The 17,181-nt window shown below is 43.8% G+C and overlaps 1 protein-coding gene across 1 annotated transcript; it reads right to left on the bottom strand.

The window, feature by feature from the left end:
• Positions 1 to 1,609: 1,609 nt before the first annotated feature.
• On the bottom strand, positions 1,610 to 14,937 carry LOC119728048 (ectonucleotide pyrophosphatase/phosphodiesterase family member 7-like). Its single transcript, XM_038200125.1, has 6 exons — positions 14,869 to 14,937; positions 12,227 to 12,386; positions 10,436 to 11,052; positions 3,655 to 3,795; positions 3,069 to 3,200; positions 1,610 to 2,247 (listed from the first exon to the last, which is right to left on the bottom strand). Exons 1-6 carry the CDS (start codon positions 14,935 to 14,937, stop codon positions 2,047 to 2,049), a joined length of 1,320 nt encoding a protein of 439 aa, XP_038056053.1. The 3' UTR covers positions 1,610 to 2,046.
• Positions 14,938 to 17,181: the final 2,244 nt, after the last annotated feature.

Below are 17,181 nucleotides of genomic sequence, written 5' to 3'. Positions count from 1 at the left end.
TTTAAAAGGACATCACATTCCAGATTGGAAATCCCCAATAATACTTGCACAAGAAGGTTTGTAGAGAGAGAGAAACAAAGATTCATTGATTCAGAAGAGAAGGGTAGCTATTTCTCATAAACCTGAGGCCAAAATGGTGTCTAGAAACAACAAAATAGCATGGTGCTATTTATTCATACGATGGAATTTTGCGTTGGGGTGATGTAAATCAAATTTGATTTTGCCCTTCACCAACGTATAAACACTGTATACTCCGTGTGTTACTTCATCGTAGACTTGGCCCAAATCGGGGTTGCGCTCGGTCTGTATCTATAGTAGAATGACGCAGGTCGTAATTGCTTTAAGTCGGTATCTTAGAAAATAACTTTACAAAAATATCACAAAAATCAAAATGCTGCATCACTTGAAAAAAAAAACACGTTCATGTACGTTTCTAACATGATGTCCGGATTCGACGCATGAGGGAACGCATAACACTGTACAGCGTGGATTTACTATATAGGCACAGACCGAGCGCAACCCAGACTTGGGCCAAGTCTAACTCTCGGTCAGACAAGGAGACAAATTTGTTTTCGTTGGTGGGTGGCTCAAAATGTCATGCATAAATCAGTTTTTCTTTGAATCGTTGCAAGACACTGAGGTTCTCGTTCTCTTTTCTTTCCCCTTAAAATAAAATTATCTCAACGATAAATATCAGAGAAGAAAAATTTAATAGTCGAGCATCAGTGACGACGTGGATTCCAACCAGGGATCTTTGTATCCATAGCTCATCACGCTACTGTAAGCTCGACGACGTCCGTATTTTTAAATGCTTTAAAGGAAACTTGTTTACTAAATAACAACAAAACTCTAGATATCATTGTTCTGTTTCATGAATGAACTGTATGAACATACTGGCCCGATCGAAACTGTTGAATTATTTATGACTTTTGAGCAACCGTGCCTACGGAAAAGAAATTCCCGACCGGGAGTACTCTTGCGCCGCGGGTGATGCGCACGCAGCACTTTATTGCACTCGGGAGAGTAGCAAGAGTAACTCGCTCGAACGCACCCTATATAATTATCAAAAATACCATTTGGTTGGTAATATGACCAGTATTGCTCCATCCCAAATTGTAAAGCAGGAAACCTTTAATAGGGGACTATTTGCAAGCGAATTCTTGGTGAAAAGGGAGGCTTTAAAAAGCCATTGAAAACCAATGGGAGCATCGGCAAAACAGTGGGCTATCAGTACTATGGACCTTTATCATGCTGCCACCATTTTCAGTCATGTTCATGTATCCAATAACAGTACCGAACGATAATGGGTTTTTTGTGCAAAAGGAAACCAGACTATTTTTCCTTCGCTTTGGTAACGTTGATTTGAATGGGGAAAATAAAGATGCCCGCAGCATCGTCTCCATGGGCGCGTCCGCGTTCCTTCACTAACCCCTGGCCGAGATGAACACGTAAACGACGCTGACTCAACCTCGTCCCCAGTGCTTACTTTATTTCCAACCTCGTTTCCAATAGTAAGCCCTGGATAGGAAACTTTCTTCCTGTTTCCTGATTCGATACCGCAATTGGCTAGTAATGGATTTACATCGTGTACTTGGTGTTGTTATTTCCAACGTGCAGTACGTGTTTTCACGATCATTGTAATTATAACGTCCACGCCGCCTTAAAAATACTTTTTTTAAGAAAGCGTGGACGTGAAGGCGATTTTTAAAAATACGTGATTTGTTAAACAGTCCAAATTGACCCGCAAATTGAATGGAAATATATACCGGAATATGTTTATGTAAAATTTTTGTTTGGAAACAGCACTTAAAACATTGCAGATAATAATAACGAACATTTATAAGGCGCCGGTATCCGCCAGGCAAGACGCTCATGGCGCACAATACAAAAAATACAAAATTAAACTAAATGAAATTAAATTTGGTTAACAGAAATTAGTGAAAGGGGTTAAGCTACGATGTCATCTCCACAAAGTTCCTGAAAATCGTGGCAGTTGAAAAATACTAAATGAAACGTTATTAAGCTTAACCCAGTGGTAAAAATTGCTCAGGAATTTTGAATCAAGGCGGCGACAACAAACGTCAAAAGGATGAAGCGACATTGACTACAGAGGGCGCTTGCACCACAGTCGGGCGGTGACGTAGGCGGGTGCTCGGATACCAACATGTCTTTGTAGTTGTCACGGGAGCCGTTGTTTGGAGCTGGCACGATGCCAAGTAGTTCACACATCAGTGGGTAGATGTTTACCTATAATAAATGATCTCATTTATTTGAACCAAGAATACACAAAGTAATAACAGCAAATATAATTGTTATGCTTGAAGCCAATTTTTGTTCCACTACCCACTTTAGTCGGCTGTTGCATATTCCATACAATCGGTTCCACATGCATGTAACTTAGTTTTACTCAGGTAATTGGTACGACCCAATAACAAAAGAAAATATTATTTGTAGCCAAAGTTGAGTACGATCATGCATACATTGAAAAATGCATCATTTGTAGGAGCATTCATTATAGCACTTCAACAACACGACAGCAATCAGCTCCCCACCTTGCACACTTCGGTTCTGCTACTCTGAAAAAAAATACGCAACTGAAACTTTTCAAGATGTATCCGCGCTCTTCAAAACAGTTGACATTGAATGTTTTATTTTGAATTAACCGAAAAACTACTAAGTCTATTTCGGTAGTCTGCAACCCTCTGAAAAAGGGCTGATTGTGGCTGCTTTTGCGCACAAACAGATTCGACCTGCGAGTAGACTGGTTCCTGGTCATTGCGTTATCGATGCTGACAGGGGCGGGAATCAGTATACCTTGTCAGAACAAACGACTGTCGGGCAACAAATACTGCGAAATTGTGACGTGATTATTCCATCAATAAAAGGCACATTTTTCCTTTAATATGTCATTTTGCCAGAAAAATAGCAAGTTAAAAACAAAATATATATTTCTGCAAGAAACCTGACAATAATAACGGACAGTATGCAATCATCCTTTGAGGACTTTATAATCGACTGTTGTAGAAAGCATGAAGTCGGAGTTAGCCACACTTGACGTATAGTCTTACCGATTCGAAGTGTTTGGCGAGGTAGCCCTGCCTAAAGCTTGGTCCTTGGGCATAGAAAGATGTCTTCATAGTCATGTCCCGGTTGTCATAGCCATGCCCTCCTTTATAGATGACTTCAGATTGATTGACTCTCTGTGATAAATAAACCAAAATCAAAACCAATCAATTAATTATCGATTACTGACATTACATCGACGCTGTATGAATCATAATGACACTGTACCTCAAAGAGCTCAAGTATTCTCATCGGTTCATTGAAGAAGACTTAAAAAGACATCAACACTTTCTTTAATCCTAATAAAAAGCTGTCTTATAGACCACGTATGATCATTTACGCCAAATAATATGTGATATTAGAATTATCTTTTTAATATTTTAAGTAATCAGTGGAAACTGAAAAATAGTGACAGTTCTTGTAATACTCTGAAATTCTATACGCGGGAACGATATTTCAAACATGAATATGTAGAAAATTTACGAAAGTGTAGATAGTGCTCCAATTCTTCCTGTGATACTTTTCGATAATTCGCACGGAGGAAGATATCCGTTGCATTTTTTAAGAGCAGGGCTTATCCCGCCTGATTACCTTGTACATAGTCCAGCCGATATCCATATAGCCAATGATAGGCAGGTTCCGGGGGTTGTCGGCGTAGTGAAACATCGATGGGAAGTCTTCCTTCTTAAACACATTTATGGACGGGTTGGCGGATATCAACTTACTGTACACCTGTCAGGGACAAATGATGTATCAGAGAAAGGACGCGACATTATGTATGGTTACTAGTGCAGCAGATTACTGTAACCATCTTTCCAATGTGGATACAAGCACCAAAATCTGTATGTTCATCCCCCTGGAACCATTTTGAGCAATTCCATTATCCACTTGAATTTTCAAATAGCCTCCATTTCCTTCATAACTTGAACACCTATTTTACCACACAGAATTTTACCCACTTGACCGATTTTGATAATTTTGCTTCTGAATCCTATGTTTTTGACTATATGAGGAAGTCAAATTTACAACTCTACAATTTATTCAGAGTTTCCTTGTGCCATTCCTAACAAAGAATGTGAAAATTCATATACATAAAACACCGGCTGATTGCAGCAGAGGAGAGGGGAAGAGATGCACTCGGTGCTGCAACAACGGGGGCATTGTGGATCAAGGCAGGGAGATGGAGTGCGAGCCCAAGCTGTTTCATGCTCAGAGGAAGATTAGCAGGCTCCCTGACTGCCTCCTCATTCAGCTCAAGAGATTTGGGCTCAGGCCTTTAGGCCACTTTCAGAAGCTCCAGACCATCGGGACGACTTCTGACGTGCTCTCACTCCAAGGAGTTCAGTTTGAGCTGACAGCCATCATCGACCGCAATGGGACTTTGTACAACGGCGGTCATTATTACGCCCTACTCAAAAAAGTGACAACTCGTTCTCCTGCGACGACGGCTCCCTGCCCAAAGTGGTGCCATTGGAGCGGGTAGGTAGCCCAGACAACTATCTCTTTGTCTTCAACGGACAAATAACTGTTCCTGTCGCTCCGATGCCTGCTCCCACCAGCCCTGAATCCGCTCCCTCTCAGTGGAAGAAAGCTCTGACAACTGACAAGAGGAGCCGGTGGTCAGTGCCACAGGTCAGTACACACCCGAACAACTTCACAACCCCGACAGCTCTAGATCAGCTCCACCCCTCCATAAGCAGCTGCAGAAAGGAAGAGGTTACAAAGGGCAAGGCACAAAAGTGGGGAAAGACACCAAGAACGACTTCAGAACCAGCAGAGAATGGCTGCCAGGAGGGAAGATTCTGAGATTAGGGAGGAGGAGCAGGTGGAGGACCGCCACGTACAGCTGCCAGGAGGGAACATTCTGTGGTTAGGGACGCCCAGAATATGAACAATAGACACATTAAGAGCTGTTCAACACGCACCCACGTCACTTCGCATCTTGCGTGTCAAAGTCAGGCAGTTCTGGCTGGCACCGTCAGATACCCGAGCTCAATGACACGCAGGACACCATTAGAACCATGGAACAAGGTATGTCATCACTGCAATGCCTTGCTGTTCATGAACGAACCCCCCCCCCCCAGCATCTGCTGTGAAGACGGCAAGGCCAACCTCACGACCTTCCCCACCCAGCCACCAGAGACAAACGATCTCTGGCTCAGTAACAGCCCAAAGGCTATACTGTTCCGCAATCACGTTCGGCCTGTCAACAATGAGGTCTGCCTCTTCAGCATCACCGACAAGGGAGATTAGAGACACCGCCTCCCTGGATGGAACCCCGCGGTCACCTTCCATGGGAGGGTCACCCAGTGCTTTAGGCCCCTTCAAGCAGATCCTGGGAGACCGTACACCTCGGTATGTCCAGCTGTATGTGTTTGACTCGGCTCTGGAGCAATTAAACCACCCGCTTTGCCAACATGCCGCTTCCCACGACCATGAGCAATGACACAAAGCAGACGATGGGTAAGCTACTCCGCAGGATCAACTATTTAATCAAGGTCTTCAAGCTGATCCTGGAGATACCAGAGGAGGAGCTGGTGGAGGGCACCATCATCATCAGTGCCAAGGCCCAGCCTGTCGGCTGGAATGGTTTGACACCCCTGAAATAAGTATTCGGACAATAGGAGCGAAAACGATGTGTGGGTTATATCCAAACGAGCGGCGCTGTCAAAGTGTTGAAGTGCCGTTCGTTGCTACGGGTATCGTCCGGAAACAGGGATGTAGTCAAGGTCCGGTGACCAGAGTCGGCGACAATGTTATCACGTACGTCGTCAGCAACGGTAGGCGTGGTATTACTGGGTCGTCTCGTCGGACGGGAAGGGGTATAAACTCGAGCGTCGAGGAGGGCGACCAGATCAAAGGGAACCACTGGGGTGGGATCGGGGGTGACTGGTGAGTCAGAGAGGTGTCGTCCCCACACCACACCAGGTTCCTTCTGTTTTCTTACGAAGGCACCACTCACGATTTCCAAGCCCTTTCTTTTGGCTTAAATGTCCACGACCCCTCGGGTCTTCACCAGAATTGTGAAGACGCTAGACTGTGCCCTCCATCGTCAAGTTCTACAGGTGTTCATGTGCCTCGACGACTGGCTCATCATCGACAAATCGCGGGCATCAGCTGCTTGCGCAGTCCGTCTGACCTGCTCCCTAGCCGAATGCCTGGGTTTCCTCATCAACAAGTCCAAATCCAAGTCGATCCCATCTCAGCGGCCAACAGAGCGGTTCATCTAGCGGGCACAAACATCACCAAAGCCGTCGCTCTCTCCCGGGGCTCGATTCACCCCATGGAGTGGACTCTCCCAAATTCGGTCACGCGGACGATCTTCTCTCAGTTGGATCGTCCGTACATCGATACTCAACAATACTCAACCGCCCTCTTATTTGCGTGCACCAATCGTCTGCCTACGCTTCCCTCCGATCTCCCTTTTACTCAAAGTAATCGGGATGATCGAGCAGAACCTATGTAGGGTCCTCCTGATTGCCCCATTTTGGCCCCGACAACCGTGGTCTCCACGACTTGTCCGCCTTCTCTATCATGCCCCGCCTCCTCCTCCCACAATGTCCAGACATTCATTGTCAACCTCAGTCGGATCTGCTTCACCCCGATCCGACGAGCCTACACTTGACAAGCTGGCCGTTGTCCAGCGTTCCTTCAGACATGCTCGACTTTCTCAAGAGGCTGCCACCATCTTGGCCCATAGTCGGCGCCGGTCAACCGATTACGGCACCATTATGGTGCAGACGGCGTGCAGTGGATCCCTTCGCTTTAACTCTGACCGAAGATTGCGATTTTCTTCTCCACCTCTTCCAGTCGAGTCTAGCGGTTCGCACTGTCTCAAAACTATTGCTCCGAAATTGCGGCCGTTCAGCCAGGTTTCCAGGACGGTTCTTCGATTTCTGATTGCACTGCCCTCACACATCTTCTCAGAGGCATGTATGTTTCTCGAACATCCCCCCCCCCCCACACACAGACACACACACACCCAGACTTACATTACATACCTAGTGTGGACATTGCTTTGTTTTCGTGTAGTTAAGAAAACTCGGTACAAAAAAATAACTTTACTTAAACTGTGAAAAACTCTTTTGACCCAATTTTTTTTCTATGATTCCCTATAGTGTTTCTCTTCATTCTGCTACAGATAAACCTAACCCAAAAATGCCTCTAAACCTGTTTTCCAGAAAGGGCAAAACCTTATGTGGACACGGCTTAGTCCACATAAGGTTAACACAACCTGCATTATGTGGACCTCTTTTGTTCACAAGTCCACATAGGGTATGTAACACAAACTCACCCACACACACACACGTACACCACACGCTTACATAGGCATAAGGGTACTTCCTTACTTTAAAGCTATAGTCCATCATTTGCAGCCATCCGAAAAAGTAACTGGCGTATTATTGTTGAAAATCATACTTGGTTGAAAGATAGTAAGGGGACTAAGCTCCCTGTGAAATTATTCTTTCTGGCAAGCTGTCATTTTGAAGTAATCAACGAAAGAAGGCCTTTCCAACGGTGCGTCTTAAGACGCACCGTAGGAAAATTTAAATTAGTAGTTCGTTTTGTTATTCGGCGCAGCGCGCGCAAGCATTGTCACGACGCGCAGGCGCGCGCGGTTGCTATAATTCGTCGGATCAGTGCGCGACATCGCGTATAGCTGCAATTCAGAACAATTCAAAACATGATTCAGCAAGTTTTGATTTGAAATTGAAATCCTAGAATGCTGTTTTTATCGGAATATACAGCTGAAGCTGAGCTGAAACTTCATCAGGTTAGTTGTTCAGTATCCTTCATTAGATTTTGAACACTTTTGTTGCTTCAAACGAAGACTAAGCACGTAAACGTACGATCGAGGACAGTTTCGAACAAAAGCACCGTCGTTCGAGGACTGAAAGGATCTTTTGTTCTCCCTTTGTGTGTCTGTCCTCGAGCGTAATACAAGACAGGAACACACACACGTGTGTAAATGCCGGCAATCGTGGACGCTCCATTGTCCCTAATCCTCTTTCCTTTGTTTGTACTCTAACTTTTTAGCGACAGCTCTCATTGGTTTTGTACACGATTTGAGATCGTGGACGTTCGGTCAATCGTGGACGTCTTGTTTGCGCCCCAATTCTTTTGTCCTACGTCCACGATTGCCGGTGTTTACATACTCAAACGAACACTCCTACCGTCATGGGATCTTGGGCAGGTTTTGTAATCTCTCGCCCGGCCTCCTTTTGAACCTCTCGACCAGGCTACTCTTATGAAAGTTTCCTTGAAAATGGCCTTCCTCCTAATGGCAGCTACAGTCCGCCGCATGAGTGAACTCCATGCCCTGATCATAAGTCAATGATATTTACATTGGGAGCCCAGCGGGGTCCGCCTTATCCCCCATCGCTCTTTCTTCAAGAAGACCGTTCTCCCCACCTGACATCTTCGTTCGTGACTTAAAGTCCTCCTCTGTCCCGGAGGACAAGCTCTGGTGTCCTGTCCGGACCCTCAAGTGATAGGCCTGCTTTGTTCATAACTATGGTTTCACCGCATCGTCCAGCATTCCGCGATGCAAACGCTCGCTGGGTCGTGACGGCCATACAACTCGCATCGGCTGACTGGCCTATCCTGAAGTACACGCACACGAAGTTCGCAGCGTGGCGACCTCTTGGGGCTTTTTCAAAGGAGTGCCCCTTGCAGATATCATATGCGGCATGTTGGAATCCTCCAACACCTTCAATCACCACTTGTTATCTCGAGGATGTGCTGCGCCGACGGCAGTACTAGTCGTGCAGCCTATACTGCCCCAGAAGCGCAACGAGATCCGGTTCTTCCTCCGCTGGCGCCCCACAGTACCAACCAGTGACGGCTTACCTCCTTATGGTAACAGCCGATTCATATACGATTTACTTTATTTGGTTTAATTTTGTTGGCTTATATGGCTCATGCTTCCTTGTGGCCTGCCTTCCACATGTACACGCTCGTGTCGTAGCGAACCCACCTATAAAAACAGTGCTCTTCTGCATATTATGTAGCAATACCCTACGGGTAAGTAGAGCGCAGTAGAATCCCCCACCAAAGAGTAGGCCGATTCTACTAGCAAATTAATGCTTACCCGTAGAGTGCCCACCCGCCTCCCCACTTTCACGTAGCGCCGCTAATACCGCTACCACTTACACCACCATGCATGTTAGCCTACGCAGTGCTCTGTTAGCAAATTGTTTGACTGCATGACTTAGAAATGGTACAAGGAAGCTTCTGAGTAATTCAAGAGTTCTAATTTCAGCATCTACATGGTACTATACTCTCTCTGGTAGTCCGTCACTAATTACGATAACTTGCGCATGCATCATATCGGATTTGCACGAAGATGTAGTTGGTGACATCTGCGGTGACTGAGCAGGCCGATACGTGATCGGCAAGAACGACCACAGTCAGGACAGATGTGAGCATCAGCTGCTGGCACTGGGTTTTGCAACCGCTGGTGACGTCGAGTACGTCTGTCTATGGCAGATTGGGTGCGGTGAGCCTCAAACCATTCAATTCCAGCTTATACAGCACGCCAAGTGGTCCTGTTTTTGGCAAGCTCTTCCCAGGTCTCAGTAGGGATGTTGCGGGCTTTCAAGGTTTGCTTTAGCTGGTCCTTGTACCGCTTGTATTGGCCTCCTCAGAGGCAGTCTTGCGGTCTATCACGCCAAGTCAATAACGTGTAGGCCCACCAGTACCGTAATGAGTTTGCATCGTATCGAACGGTATGATTCTTTACTGAGAGACGACAATTTTCAAGCGACGCGGTTAATAAGTTCAGGCACAAAAAGCGGGCATCGTTGCCCAAGCCAAATATTGGGGTTTTTTTCGGGTCGGTTCGGTTTTAAGTCGTTTAGGGTCGGCTCGGATAATGGGAGTTCAGATCGGTTTCAGTTCGGATTCGGTTTATATCTTATCTACGTTTTGGGTCGGTTCGGCCTGCATGCTTAACCCGACCTTAAGGTGTATTATGAATTGATTGATTCTCAGACTGCTCCGTCCAAATTCTCAGACTGCTCCGTCCAAATCTTGTGGCAATTTACATAGGTTGTGTACAAAGCCGAGAACAAGTTATTCAAGTCGGTAATTGGTTTGCGGTCTATAACGCCATCGGTAATTGGAGTCGTTGTACACGCATCTTGGGGTCGGGGGACGCACAAACCGTCCCGCATGTAAGTGCCATACCGCACGCTACAAGTATACTGTGGGACGATACGGTATGCGATGTCCATATCGCGGCGCGGTTGGCGAACAAAACCCGGCCAATACCGACTTGATTTCAACTCTATGACCGCCCCGGAGACGCGTTAAATTAAAACGGCGGAGCGAAGTTTTAACTTGGTATACTTCGGATGAGTCCATGCCTTACCTCTTCAAGGGCGCCATCTACTGGTAGAATTTGAAACACGGACCCACCATCCGAGATGACCAACTCCACAAGCGACTCGTCGATGTAGTCGAACAATGAGAGCGCCTTGTCATTAGAGATATCCGCCATGCCATGGTCGCTGGCGATGATGAAATTCAAGCTGTCCCTTATGCTGATCTCTTGCATCTTTTCCAGTATGTAGGATACCAACTCGTTCACCTCGTCTGCTACATTACCCGCTTCCTCGCCAATCCCTGTGTTGTGTAATTCGTCATCTAGCTTACCGACGTACAGGAACACGACGTCTAGTCCGTCCATGTACAACCAATCAAACACAATATCCGCGCGATCAGGCAGATATAAGTATTTCTCATATGTCTCACTGGTGTAGCCGATAAAGCGATCCGGGTAGGTGCCGTTGATTGGCGTCTGTCCCCCTGGGTACATGAAGGAGCCCGCTTTGAGACCTTGCGACATGGCCGTAATCCAGAGGGGCTCTCCCGCCCAGTTGAACCACCACGTTGTGTTTAATGTCTCGGACCAGCCATCTGATATATCTCCGGTAGACGGATTGAAAGCCAAGTTATGTACAACACCGTGATTCTCAATGTAAAGCCCTATAAAGAGAAACGGAAGACCCTCTCATCAATTACTTTCTCCATAGTATGCCAGTTAAGAACAACCTGAGTGCTTGAAAGAAAGAACAAAGTGATTACAAACAAAATCAACGCTGCAGTCATTTCCATTTCTTATTTCTAAGTGTTTGTAAATGTAATCAAAGGGTTAATTGGAGGGGAGTTCACAAACGTAAGCAGAAGTGTTCAAATAGTTTAGGAAATAGTAGAAGGGCCATTAATAACGTTAGGTGGCGCTCTTGTAGCCTCTTCATTGTACGTATCTTCCAACACCACCGATCCCCAACATCTTATACACCAGAGAGTGTTATGAATGGTGCCATTTTGTCTTATCAAGTGGGTTAGACTCGAACCCCTCCCACAAACTATTATTATCTGACATCATTAATTTTGTCGCCCCTTCTGAGTGTGCAACACCTACTATCCTGACTGATTCTTACTTGGGAAAAACTAGAAATACCCCCATACTTGAAACATTTCTTTTGCTAACTGGCAGCATACCTTTTCAATTCTGATTTGGAAATGCTTTTTCACATTGAGACAACCAGTTCCCATAAAGAACGTTTTTACTTCACATCCTTTACATCCCTTTATAATAAGGCTAATGCTTTTATCTATTGTGATATTACATTACTGAACTTATTGACTGAGCAACTTAAAGCATTTATTTAAATAAAGGGTGAGTAAAAAAAATGAAACCCAAACGTCGGGACCATTGTTTTCGTGAAATTTTGCATGCAGCACTTTCAAAATCTAGGAAATGAAAGCCCAATTCATAAGCTTTCTTTTAGTGCAAGAATCATTCAAATAACTCATGTACTTTTTATAGTTACGGAATTTTAAACACCACCACCGTTTTAAAGTTCTTTCCACGGATCACAAAAAGGTAAGTGTTCTTTCAGCAAAACGAAAACAAATCACCGTAGAATGTGTGTGGATTGTTTTGTTTAAAATTTTGCTTAAAACTTGAAAAGAACATTTAGTGATTTGAATGATTCTTGTACTAAAAAAATCGTATGAATTGGGTATTCATATCCTAGATTTTTAAAGTGCTCCATGCAGAACTTCACTGATTAGAAACAATAGTCCCGACTTTGGGGTTTGGGTTTTTTTTTACTCACCCTGTACAATAAGCGAATGTATCTTTTTCACGTACCCGTGGCAATGCTGAACATACTTGGTGCCGATTTGGTAATAAACACGCCGTCTAGCCACTCAGCGCGTACTCCTTGCTGCTCCATCGTGTCCAAGGCTGGCATGTCGTAGCCAAGACGATCCCATCTCAGTCCATCCACAAGCAAAAAGAGGAGCTTCTCCTGGAAATTAACATGAAGATGCTGGAGGTAACACTACAGTCATACAGAGGCGTTATAGCTATAACCAAGAACATGGTAGTGAAAGTCCATGGAAAAAACTCACATACTGAACGAAAGAAATGCCATATTGTCAGAAAAGGATTGACATGTCAGATGACTTAAAAACAGTTTTATTCGAGGTTCAGCTTTTCACCCAAATGATTCCATGATACACCTTTTGTTTGTTTGTTTCCGTTAGCCGTGAGATTTGTAATAACGAATAGTATCAAATACCAAAAAACAAAACACACACACACAAACATGTTTTGTTTTTTTAAGCTGCAGCTTTGATAAACAGCGATAGAAAATGTAACAATGACGTTATATTCAGTGCAGTGCAAGTCTATTTATTATGGGGAATAGCTCCACAATTAAACTGGGTTCTTTTATAACCAACGTTAAATCAGTTTTTGTTGTAAGGAAGTTATTTGCTATCAACGTGGAAAAACATCGTTATGATTGTTATATAGTCGTATAAAGGTATATAGTATATATCATTTGCAGCTATCCAAACAGTAACTGACAAAATTATTGTTGAAAATCTTACTTGGTTGAAAGGTAACTATGGCATTAAACTCTCCCGATGGAACTATTCTTTCTGGCATGTTGTCATTTTGAAGAAAACAATAAGAAGGTCATTTCCAAAGATGCGTCTAAAGACGGGTTATATGGGTTTTCCCGGCTAATTTAAAATGTTTATTATTCGAGTTCACCGTTTCTAATTTTCAAATTCGTCCATCAACATCGATTAAGCGCACTTCCAATGTTAAATCTCGTCTTTTGTCAAATAATTTCAAATTCACTTCAAGCAAATCCAAACAACGAGCACACGTTTTCGTCCCGGAGTATTTGATTTCGTCTCGTCCACGCCATTCCTTGTTATTCAGAATACCAAATTCATCTAATTGATTTATATTAGACGAATTTGATCTCTGAATGCTGACATTCGGCAACAGCTAAGACGAATTTGATCTGCAATGACGAATATTCGCTACCCTGTGACTAAAGAGGGTGACCAAATTTTGAATTGGAATGGTAAATGACTAAATTGGTTTGTTAAAGCGTGCAATTTTTTGGGGGGACGAAATTGAATATTACAGGTAGTGAATTTGAAGGGAAAATGTTTTAGAATAGCCGGGAAAACCTATAGTAGTTCGTTTTTAATTCGGCGAAGCCGTGAATGGGTGCGCACAGCATTGACGCGCGGTTGCTATAATGGGCCAATGGCACGAGTCGGCCATATTGAATTGAAAGTGAGGTAAATCTTTGTTTTTGAAACTTGCGAAGAGAAATGAAAGCAAGTTAATAGCTGATTAATTCCAGTCTGCTTTAATGAACAATATAAAATTTGTAATTAAACATTCCCTATAAAGGGAATATACAACATTTGCTTTTGCTAAAATTTTCAGAAATGGATTGCTTTCTGAGTAACTATTATTATTATTATTATTATTATTATTATTATTATATCAACATTTTGTTACATTGACTTGTTTGAAGTTTTTGGATTCGTAGATGCTGGAAAAACCAAGAAAAAACAATCATGTTCTTGTAGTCTGTTTCCCCGCCCACTTCAGATGAAACAGAGCAATTGATAGACGTCGGGGAATTGTAAGGTCAGGGAATCAGTCCGGCTGGCTTGTACCCGTCCATTGGTGTGTAATCGATTGCAAATTAAATGCGGACAAACCAAATATGATAAATCGGGAGCAGTATTTACAAAAGCCAGGGTTTTTGCCAACGCTGGTCGGCCGACAAGCGTTGGAAATCGATACAAAAATACCACTTTTCTTAAAAATGTCAGCACACCACGGGGCCATGAGTTTCAGGATGCTTTAAACTGTCATTTACCAATGTTGTATATTCCCTTAAAGCCCCCCCCCCCCCACCCCGCCCTCCCCCCCCCCCCCAAAAAAAAGAAAATAAATAAAAAATGACAGTAAAATAAGGATGCATTATGCCTGCACAAAGAGTCTGGCGCCATCCCATTATACAGTTACCAATTATTGAAATACATTGAGGGAATTCGACAAAAATGGCCAACTCGTGCATAGGGCCCATTGATCGGTTCAGTGCGTGACATCGCGTAGCTGCAATCGGCTGAATGAGAACGTGTCCCAGACGCCGATTTTGGGCGCAATTCAAAACACGACTCGGCAACTTTCGAATCGAAATCGAGATCCAAGAACGTTATTTTTTTCTCGGAATGTACAGCATTCACCGAGCTATAACTTCATCAGGTTTATGTTGTGAAGTACGAGTCTTTAGATGTTGAGCAGTTATTGTTGCTTCAAACGAAAGAAATTGCACAAAGGATAAAATGATATACTCTACCTTTAAAAGGAATCATTTTCCAATTAACACTAAAATGTCCAGATATTCACATTGGCCTGTCAATTCAGTGAATACAATCGCGAATTAATATATGAAATTTGAGCTATACCTTTGCAAGTGCAGGCTGACCGACGAATGTCAAGCTGAAGACGCCAAGAAGCCATAAAACAAAGGCCATGTTTTCATCCGAGTCTGCTAGTGAGGGTTGTCCTGATCCTATAGGGTTATGCAGACCATTTTGTTGTCGTGTTTCACACAGCAGCGAAATAACCCCTGTGCTTTCAACAATGGCACCACGCATTGAATGTATTAGCTGTCTTTCTGGTCAGCAGCAGTTGTATACGTGTTCAACCTTTAGCCTACCCCATCATAATTATCAAAATATCAACATTACTATCGTCAGGCATTGTGTGTTTTTCTTTAATAATATCAAAACACCCTCTACTACATTTGTTTCTGCAGCACGTGATGTTTCTAGAGCCATATCCATCTTTGAGCTGAATGGGCCTGACTTTCTCTTCTTAGATGAGGGGTAGCAAATTTCAATCGTGGCAGCCATGATGATAATGAATTTAATGTAAATCTACCAATAAGTACATTACAATATACGCGCGAACCCAGCCTCGACTCCATGGGTGCGTGCGCGTTCCTTTACTAACCCCTGGCCGTGATGTACACGTAAACAATGCTGACTGGCTATGCAGAGGGTACTGCGCGCGCATTTCAAAGATTGCACGCCGGGAGCGCCCATATTGCACGTCACGTCAAGTACAAAAATTATTTGTTATTAATAAATACCTTGGAGAGTTGATGGTTTCTGATTGGTCGAGACTCGATCACGTGGCCGGGCATTAACGGTGATAATGGACCGGCTTCAAAGATCAAGCGAATAATGGCCCCTGAACCAGCATTGATCCAGCCCCGTTCAGCCCCATGCAAGCCAATGATTGGTCAAAATATATTACTATACCTCATACATATTCATGATCAAGAGCCGAACTCTCACTGGTCAATTCACCATCTCGTGCCAGATGTTATTTTTGCAGTTTACCAAGCGCGCGCGCGAGGATTCACGCACAGGGTAAATACGCATGCGTAGTAGACTGTCGCACGGGTTACCCGTGCGACAGTCTACTACGCATGCGCTTTTCAAAGCAATCGTGAAACTGTCGCACGGGTGTAGTACGCACGCGCGAACATCGCCCAAACGAGCTACACACGTACGAAAGGATGGTTGCACGGCGTGTTATTTTCCCGAGCTCAATGATGCCGAACTAGAGCATATTTATGGTCAAAGAGATGCATCCTGTACAAAAGAATGTTGTACACAATTATTTACAGCTGCACTGTATTGTAAACGAACTGAACTAGTGAATTTGAGCAATACGATTCTAGTGGTGAACTAGACACGTTTTTCAAAAAAACTTTTTGAAGTACATACTGCAGCGGGGAAAAAAAATCGGCGCTGAATATGTATGAGGTATAGTAAAACAAATATAACATGGTTTATTTCGGGTGGACAGCTGATATTAGCTCCCCTCGGTAGCGGAAGTTGACGAACTAGTTTGTCAACTTCCAATACCTCGGGGAGTGAATATCGACTGTCCACCCTCAAACCATGTTATATTTGTATAGTAACAGTCCTGCGGTAGCTTGTAACAATAGAGCACTGCACATGCGCTTAACCCCCATCGCGTGAGACTGACGCGCGCGTACGCGACACAGTTGCTAGGGATGCGTGCGTGCGTGCGCGCAAGGAAGTTTTGAAACGACATCGTACAGCAGTGCAGTATATACTGAGGGTGTTTACGACGAAAGCGTAGATCTACGATTTATTTTCTTTGAACACTTCACCCACCGACATGTTTACCTTTCCTAAACCAAGCATCTTTGTAATTCCGGACACAAGGAATGTGTAAACGAGATTTCAGCTTCCTACATCAGGTAAAGATATGAAAACATTGTTGTAATTTGTTTCGCTACGGCAGCAATTTCTGTTGAGTTTACGTCGTTATAGTATAACGACGTAAACTCAACAGAAATTGCTGCCGTAGCGAAACAAATTAGTATAACTTATACTAGCTAAAATATGGCCCATGAAGTTGAACACGAACACAAAAAAGTCTGGAAATATCGCCGAAAGAAAGTCGCAAAATTGGAGCATTTTAACTGTATATTAAACTGTATACACCGTTAATCGTCGAGGTCCATTATACAAATATAACATGGTTTCAGGGTGGACAGTCGATATTCGCTCCCCGAGGTATTGGAAGTTGACAAACTAGTTCCCGAGGCGAAGCCGAGGGAACTAGTTTGTCAACTTCCAATACCGAGGGGAGCTAATATCGACTGTCCACCCGAAATAAACCATGTTATATTTGTTTTACTATACCTCATACATATTCAGTTGCCGAATTTTGTT

Source organism: Patiria miniata, unplaced genomic scaffold (assembly GCF_015706575.1).
Source record: "Patiria miniata isolate m_02_andy unplaced genomic scaffold, ASM1570657v1 HiC_scaffold_20, whole genome shotgun sequence".
NCBI lineage: Eukaryota > Metazoa > Echinodermata > Asteroidea > Valvatida > Asterinidae > Patiria > Patiria miniata.
This window is presented reverse-complemented; position numbering and strand designations above follow the sequence as displayed.